Below are 8,942 nucleotides of genomic sequence, written 5' to 3'. Positions count from 1 at the left end.
TCATTAACCTTCACATTCTGTATAACTTGACAGGTCAGAGTCTGTTCAACCATTGTTCTATCTTCTTTGTCTATCTCATGTTTCTTGTGAAAATCCGGCAAGCACTGCATGACCATCATCAAGGACAAAGATTGACTTCAGACATTAATAGTGAAGGCCTGCTTGTTATGATTTTTCCTATTTTCTTTTCTTTTTCCTTGATTTATTCAGGATTGACCCCTACTTCTGCTTAGTCAGGGCACCTATTCTGGTGCTTAGGATCATGGGAAAGCTTAGTCAGCAGCACTGCCCTGATTCTACTGTGCCTGCTGTGAAGCCATACAGCAGCACAATAACAGAGTGCCTCTTTTGTCATTGCACAGCAGTAACAGCAGTAACAGCTCAACAGCAGATAATACTCTTTTGTTTCTGCACAGTCATAACAGCAGTAACAGCACAATGACAGACAATACTCTTTTGTAAGTAATTTATCTTTAGAATGATAAGGAATTAGTATATAAGTAGTATAGCTCTCACTATGGTAACCCCAGCTTTGAGCTAAAGTTTATTCTCCACCATCTTATCTTGAGCAACTTGCAAATGCCTTGACTACACAAATGCCAACAACACATCAGTGAACTCTAACAGTCTAACCCAAAGTGTGAGATTCTGTTAGTTTATCATGTGTTGTTGGTCATGTGGAATTTGGGCTTAACACTGCTGCTCTTGTTCTCCTGACCATAAAATCACATAGCAGTATGGCAACTTCCTGAGACATTACTTATGATAGCCTTTCAAAGCAGCTCAGATAGTTAGGTGCATCTTCAGGACCTGGTAAATAATGAATGACATGATAAAATGAGACAGCAGTGTATGGGATATAATAATGGAACTTCTATGATAATGATTGAATAAATAACAGCAAAGACTTTTTCTATAATCTGGTTAACCAAACATGACTGTGAAGTCTCTAGCTTTTAAAGTCAAGGATGTACCAATGAACAGGCACAATATAGCAGTGGCAAACCAGAAGAGGTGTATACTGTCAATGCTATATTGATATGCAAAATAGAAGTCTTTTTAGCAGACTCTGATTGTGTCCACTATAAAATATGTGTGCATGCATCACTGATGGACAACTGTCAATACTTACAATGCAGACAATGTTTATCATACCTGTGGACCTTAGATGGAAAAATCTGACAGCCCTAAATGAGGCAGACTATTAAGAAACCTCAATCTTACCTAATAAATCACCTCTGTGAGCTGTGATCAATAATGGAGATCAGAAGAACCAAGGTCTCAAAGCTTTGCCATTGCAATGAGAATTTTATTCATATCATCCACTCTCTCTAGAACTGGGACAGTATGATTATTTGAGTCTTTCAGAGGTTCCAAGTGAGAGATATTTCATCATGGCCAGCTCTGCTGGGTTGCTGGATCAATGAAGAACAACTGGTCTGGAGCTGATGTCTGATTGCATGCATGACTATTGACATTGGCACTATTCTTGAAAACATAAGTCTTTAAGAGGTCATCAATATTAAACTTGAACTGCATCATAGTAAGTACCATCTTGCTTGAAGCAAAAGACAATGCAAGTGGCCCAGAGGTTGTATGGGTGACAAGAGGTCAGAGTTTGTACTCCAGTAGGTAAGCAGCATTATACATGTCCACACACTAACAATAACCAAACTTGAATGAAACCTAGGCTTCTATAAAAAATGTCTGTGTGTTTTCAGGATATATTGTGCTGAACACATGGTGCTGAAACTTCTTATGGCATATTAACTCCTTATTGGAATGCACTCTTGCCTTTATTCTCCAATCATTCATCCTTTCTTGCCAAAAGCATGGTGACTCAGATAACACTTCCTTAGTAGTATGTTGCCAGTCTACATTCCATTCTTTACTCACAGGCCTTAGTCTCAGAATAATCCAGGAGACTATCTAAGCTACTCAGAGATAATAAAGCTTTGAGATGACTTCTACAAAATTGATGCTGTCACTGTCAAAACCTTACTGGTCTAAACATAGAGAGGATTGCCTTCATTGACTTTGACACCATCATGAAAATGGATGCATTGGTCCAAGAATACAGTGCAATGGAACTGGTTTGTCAAAAAACAACTATCCCTATTTCTCTATGCTATTGCTTCTTTGATGAAGACCCAAGTTACCTAGCTATGGTCTTCATTGATGGTGTGACACCTGACTCTGTATGGGATGAACTTGGACTATGGATGTGGTTGCATGTTATTGCATCCCTCTGACATTATGTATATAAACTTTGTAGGATATCCTGCCAGAATCCTCAACTATGTTAAAATGCTGTGAAGCAGTAATGAATGAGTCAACAATGTGTGGGATGCACACTACTAAAACACCAACACCAAATCACAATGTGGTTTGAGGGAGGAATAGTAATACCTGGACTCTAAGTATATAGAGAATGTGATGTAGATAGAGCACAATAAGATGTAATTCAAAGATATATATTGCAGTTTGCTTGAACAAAGCTGTCTGTGTCACTGAACACAATAAAACTTACCTCAAATGGTCTTCCTGGTGCAGTTTCTGGACTGATATGATGTGCCTGGTTGTGACTTATACACAATACTGATTGTTCTGAACTGTCTTGGGTCTGTCTGACTGTCTGATATAAACTTTCAGTTGCTTTCTATGGGTTCTTGCACAAAACAAAGTGACCTAGTCATTATAATACTATTCAGGTTGAGTCTACAACTTGAAGTTCTTAGCCAAAGAAAACCCATACTGTTCACTTTGTAGCATTCCAGAGGGCCAGAAACCTGACCACCCTCTATATATGACTGGTATTTATACTTTCTAGCTACTTATGTCTGACTAACATAAAGATCCAGTGACTAACATAATTGCTGTTGGAATTTAGATGCTGGAAATTTGGAGGGAGGTGTATTGGACTCAAATGAAAGGTATATTTCATTGTATAGAGTAAGGACAGTGGGAGTTGCAAGTCAAGTCAATAGGTATGAAAAATGTCAATGTATAAGATAAGCAGTAAATATATATAAATAGAATGTGATATTAAAGCTATGAAAACCAAATCTCAACACTTGCTGACCCAGCCAGATAGGTTGAACTCATTTTCTGGCAGATATGAGCTCATATGCAGCTATCTGGTTGATTGATCTGGTCAGGCCATGGTTCTTGCCACTATGCCAATCATTCAGGTTCCTATTCCTGGATCTGGAACCTCATGTACTAAACAGAGAGATCTGCTAGCACTTCAGTCTCTGCTAGATACTGAGGCATCATGCTCAATGGGATTGTGTCATCACCAGGTAATTTCTTACTTATTATATCTAACTGTGGTAGGTATAATGTAGCTAACTTGGTAGAAAAACAATAAATATATTTTCTTTTTCACCTGGTACAGCTGCCTGGCATATCAATGTCACTTTCCAGGCCCCCTTGGGGACACCCCATAGCCATGCACTGGTTGCCTCTTCACCAACCCTACTGGTTGTCTGTTCTGATCTTACACTCACATGACAGCATAGTACTGAAACTGGCTACTTGTTATGCAGATACTCTTTGTTGAATTGTTCCTCACATCACATCAATTTACCACTGGTCAGTGTCCATCTCTTACTTCCAATTTGAATAGCCCATGTACATGTTTCGAGTGACTGGCACATATGAGATATCAAACATGACATCCTCTTTGTATAGTTGTCCATCTTCAAACCGTCCTCCTGTCTCTACTGGTGCCCGTGGCAGTCTCAGATTTGCTAGACACCCCCGATTTGTCATTAGTACCTATCACAGTGGTATGATATCCTCATGGTCTGTGACTTTTTTCCGACAGCGATCATTGGCAGGACAGAATTACAGCTTATGCGAGCCGGTCATCTAAACTCTTTGAAATGTCGTCCCCGAGCTACTCCCCCGTAGTTATTTGCAGTCTTCGGGACATAACATTCTGTGCTTGATCACGGAATAATGAACACAAGTGTATGGAGGATTCATGATACGCAGGCAAGCTTCGGCAAGTGTATTGGGATATATGACACTATTATAGTTCAGTTATAAAAGGCTCCTTGGATACGAGGCATGGGGAAGTAGGTGCCGAGCTCTCTGTGCTTCATCATTTCCCACGTCTCGAAATGTCCTGTTGCTCCATTGGAAACAAAGCCATGGGTCTCTAAGTCGTTCAGAATGGTAGCACACCAGTGTCTGCATCCCCTACCATTGTAAAATCTATAATATTTGTAAGTTATGGGACTACAAATCACAGAAATGACGGACAGGTATTTATCACGCTTGAGATGAGTGAACAAGAGCTCGAGAATGGTTCCAATCTGAACGTGAGGTTGAAGACCATAGGAGAAGGCACCGGTGCTCCGCGAAATTTCAGAGATCCGGATCGGAGGAATCGGGTACAAGTACTTTTTCGTCGCGAAATCCACGCAAGCTTTCTCAATACCGTTGGCGTCAATCGGTAAAGGATTGCAGTCGATGCGAAGGCAGCGCTTCTCCAGTAGGTTAAAGAGAAAGACGCGAAAGTGATACACGCCTCCAACAATGATGCCAACGATAGCGATTCCATCGGCCTGGGTACGAAGAATATCGTGTGACTCATGTACAGGGAACTTAAAGGATGCGCGGTCAGGGAGGTTGAATACCATTCTGTCACCTGTACCGAAGAATGAGTACGGTAAGAGAATGATGCGGGGGCTACAGACCTGTTGAACTAGTGTCGTTGGAGGACGAGAGGAAGCTGAGGAAGAGATACTTTTATACCGATACGCCACGTCAAAATTATGAAACTGCATTTTCTGCTCCTGTGCAACAATGAGCAACTTAATTCGAATATCGATCTGGATTTAGGATATCAAATTGATGGAAGAAACTGGAAACGTACCATGGATATCCCGCATCATCATCGCTACAGGCACAGTATGACTTCGGCACGCCTAGCTTGTCACCTCGGGCTAGTCCGGTATCAAAGTGAACAGGGAGCCTGAAAATAAACACATCAGCAAGTTTCAAATGCGGGAAACGCGCCAATTATCACGCGTGTGCCGCCGCTACGTGAGGTGCCTGGTGATCCGGATGACAATCTGTGAACATCGTACATAGGCCGCAGAAAGCATTATGTCAACCAGGCTAAGGGCGAGAATAATAAAAATTTTTCTTCTACCTCATCGATGCGAACAATGGTTCAGATTTAAATGCCGGCCGGTGCCTTCATACTGATATATTTCACCTTCCAATTCATGCTATGCCGAATGCGTACGAGTCTGTTCTTTGTGACTCCCTTCTTATGTTTGGAACAGCTCCCGAGTCACCTCATCTATCGACAAAGCTTGACCGTTGCACCTTGGTTGCGAGTCCGGACTCAGTTTTGGGTTCATTGGGTAAGTTGGCTTCAAGTTTAGGACTCCAAAGGTCCCTGTTGTATCCTCACCATCATTTGATGCATCCTTCATTGACAAGCCACTACCCTGGTCCAAGTCTCGGAGTCCTCATACCACTTTCCATTGTTCCATTGTTCCCAATACCGTTTAGCTTCGGGTTTTCTAATCACTGCGGCGCGACACCCAAGCCCAGAAACTTTTCAACTTCTGTAATTTCAACCGCTCCTCGAGAGAGTCACGTCACTGGTACCGATGTCAAAGTGCCTAGTTTTTGCTTCTAACCGGGGCTTTCCACCAGAGATATCAATGAAACCTTGACCTCGTGGTCTCTATTGGCAGTTCCGGTTCCTGCTCATCCTCGCCGAAGGCGTACCAGAGATTTCGAGTCTAGAAAGCACGACTGTACTGGGTCCACCCTTTTACACCATTCACATGTCCCGAAAAGTTACTCGTTAATGAGGACCAAGAAGCGCCCAAGTCCGTGCGCAGATCTAGAATCCGGTTTAGTGGTCCGCTCGATGCGATAAGTATCAGTGAGGCACTTATCCACTTTCACGCGATCAGATCTATGATAGATCCGTTCACCTCTGTGAAGAGCGTCTTCAAATGACAGTAGTCTGAGCCACATAGTTTTTTAGAACGGTGCGGACCCTGACCTGCCAGCGAGACTGCAATAAAGCAGCTAGAATGTCGCTCACAACTTCTCGATCTCCTTTTGCAGATGAATTGGAAGTGTGCGTTCACAGTGTTACCCAGGCCCACAGATCAATACATATATATGCCGCGCCTTGGAGTGTAACGATACATGTTGAATGAGCGACACGTCACCTAATACTTAGAGTGTAGTCAAAAGCTCATCGAGCGATGAAAAGAGATGCGTATATATTCTATCCAACGCAGTGAGGTAACAGAGGGTCGAAGAGAAGCCTGAAGAGACCGGCCTGGTAGAATGAAAACCTCAGTAAACAAGAAAATCTTCGCCAGTGAAAATGTCTGATCAGACTGCAAACTCGTGAAAGATCTCGTGCTCGTGCAAGACCCTAGAATACGAGGCACCTTTCAACTCATGAGGAAGTAAAAGCGAATCCTAATCTGCCAAATTTCTTCGACAAGCGAACGGCAATCAAAATGGCCCGGTAACGCGATGTCTCGAAGCTTGGACACCAACACCATTTCATCCGGAACATCGAGAATAGGTGCGGTGCAATTTCTTGGATCCTTCAAGAGTTTAGGCAAAGCGAGCGGTGAGTCTGAAGAAGTCTGGAATCTGTCAGATAGTCTTCAATTTGTGGCACCCATTAATTGTGAAGGTTTCTCCTAAGCGAAGCATCGGAATAAAGTCTTTACTCGAGCATCGAACACAATCCCAGGTGACCCGCTGGTTCTTAAAGCGATTCTGTCGTCCGGGTTGAGTGAAGAGGGTATCCAATCCGAGTGGTATCTCGATATCCCTTTATAGCTAGAAAATAATAATGTTGGACCCAGAATTTTCCGCCACTATCACTGGGGTCTTTTTAATCAGTTGCAGTTGACGTGTAGCTCCCAGCGTACTGAACAGTGAAAGGGCCAAGGAAGCAAGAAAGAAGAAATCAGTTACGTCGGACCTTCGGACCGATGTCCGGTGCAAAATGAAAATATTGGTCCCATGGCACCCTACATGTCAAGCAATACGCAGGCTCCAGAGCCTAGGTGGCAATACCAATGCTATACATGACAAATCTAAGAATGCTGTACCATAACTAAATGACAAACGTCCAAAATATGTGTGGATATCGCACTGAAGATAAATTTTACACCTCCCTGGGTGACGCCGCCCTACTACTATGCTTACTCTGACTGCGAAGTCGTGTCCGTTCATCAATCGCTCCGTCATCATCATCGTCGTCCTCCGTCTCGTCTTCCTCCCTCAGCCGCTCAAGCCCGACATGTTCTGCAGCATGCCCGTCGTCAAACGCATCAAACAATGTTGTCGTCTGGTTCCGACTCCGCTGTCCTGGTCGCGGAATAATCCCCTCTGGGCCCGTAACAATGCCGTGCCATCCATCTATGGATAGTCTCCCCAGATGACCGGGCGCATCTTCGGAAGCACTGTAGCCCGTGAGTTCAACAGATGGGCCTTGATTTCGTGAGAGGTTGAGGAGATGGACACCGAGGAAGATGACGATGAAGCCTGATATCAGCGAGATGGTGTTTGTTGCATCGGTGGTATTGAATCCTTGGAAAAGAATGAGGGAGGCGACGATGGTCGAAGACGAGAACCCGACGTAATACATAGGGTTAACTCTGTAACGCGGGTCAGCGGCGATGGAAGATGTCAATGGGACGTACATGTTCACGGAGAACGTGTCCAGAGATTTGTTTAAATAGTTCATCTGCACCATGATGCAAAACGCTGACACCAATCCAAACGCATACGTGCTAGGCCGCAGGAATTGATTGTTCCCTCCAAAGGTCAGCTTGACGGCGACACCGAAGCCTTTGATGGACATGACAGACACTGAACCGACCACAGAACATATAGATATGTAGACAAGGGGATTTGACCGGCCGTAGCGGGGTACGGCGACGTAGATCATGACCAAGGTAAAGACAATGACAGTGAGCACGTACAACAGAAAACCTATGACCGGTTTTAGGCTTTGAAGAAGCAGAGGAAGAGAAGAACGCACCTGGTTGCACTGCATATCCCAATATTTCATCGACAGTCTCGACAGCCTTGTCTTCCGGAGCGTGCAGGACGATGATCAGTGATCCAATTAGCGACAGCGTGCAACCGAGTCGGCCTAGATGACCTAGCCGCTCGCCGAGCAGAAAGGATGCGAGAACGGCACTATTCCAGATCAGCACAAGGGTCGAGCTAAACATAGAAAGACACGCACCCAATTAGAACGCTCAATGCGCCTAGCGGTGTGACCAATATCGGAGGGGCGAAGGTGTACGCAGCAAAATTTGCAGCTGCTGCGGGATGAGCAAATATCGTAGATTAGAACTGATTAATTAACCTTCTCCTAGTACAACTGTAAAAAAGTCAGTTTCCACGGGCAAATGACCAGAACCTTGCATTACGCACGAGTCGACATCCCTGCCCACCATATTGGATTCTTCAGGTATGTCATGTTGTCCGACGCTGAAGAACCATAGGTAGTGTCCGCCGAGGCATTGAGGCCCTGTGGTCACCTTTCCGTTCAGTAACCTTTCGGGGACGATGATGTGCATCGCTACAGACCTTTTTGGTTATTATTGAGCTGACACCAATTGCCGCTGAGCTGGACACTGCCAGTGCCAAACCTATCCATTTGTCGTCCACCATTATCGTCTACAGCGAGCGACAAGCGCCCCAGGCCGTGAAAATACGAAGGAAATGTGATGATGGTGGTCGTAAAATGAAGAGCAGAAAATGAGTTGCCGGAACGGTCGTGGCAGTGATCACGTGATGATCTTCATCGTTATCGGCATGTGGCAACTGACTTAATGTTGGTATCCTGCTAGCAGTTGTCAGTGTCAAAAATAGGGCAACGCGATCCTAGAAATGACTGCCGTCATTTCTTCAATTTGCAGATA

At 44.1% G+C, this 8,942-nt stretch overlaps 2 protein-coding genes across 2 annotated transcripts; both read right to left on the bottom strand.

Moving 5' to 3' along the window:
• Nucleotides 1-4,043: 4,043 nt before the first annotated feature.
• Nucleotides 4,044-5,094, bottom strand: BT62DRAFT_923425 (uncharacterized protein; the record flags this gene model as incomplete). Its single annotated transcript, XM_043184507.1, has 5 exons — nucleotides 4,044-4,221; nucleotides 4,270-4,657; nucleotides 4,707-4,741; nucleotides 4,886-4,984; nucleotides 5,039-5,094. The coding sequence occupies 5 exons, from the start codon at nucleotides 5,092-5,094 to the stop codon at nucleotides 4,044-4,046; spliced, it is 756 nt and encodes a 251-aa protein (XP_043034835.1).
• A 2,077-nt stretch (nucleotides 5,095-7,171) lies between these two features.
• BT62DRAFT_908491 (DUF803-domain-containing protein) lies at nucleotides 7,172-8,691 on the bottom strand (the record flags this gene model as incomplete). The annotated part of the gene is made up of 6 exons (XM_043183711.1): nucleotides 7,172-7,664; nucleotides 7,710-8,001; nucleotides 8,051-8,211; nucleotides 8,261-8,336; nucleotides 8,452-8,548; nucleotides 8,608-8,691. 6 exons carry the CDS (start codon nucleotides 8,689-8,691, stop codon nucleotides 7,172-7,174), a joined length of 1,203 nt encoding a protein of 400 aa, XP_043034834.1.
• Nucleotides 8,692-8,942: the final 251 nt, after the last annotated feature.

Source organism: Guyanagaster necrorhizus, assembly GCF_019112545.1.
Source record: "Guyanagaster necrorhizus MCA 3950 unplaced genomic scaffold BT62scaffold_39, whole genome shotgun sequence".
In the NCBI taxonomy this organism is placed as follows: Eukaryota; Fungi; Basidiomycota; class Agaricomycetes; order Agaricales; family Physalacriaceae; genus Guyanagaster; species Guyanagaster necrorhizus.
This window is presented reverse-complemented; position numbering and strand designations above follow the sequence as displayed.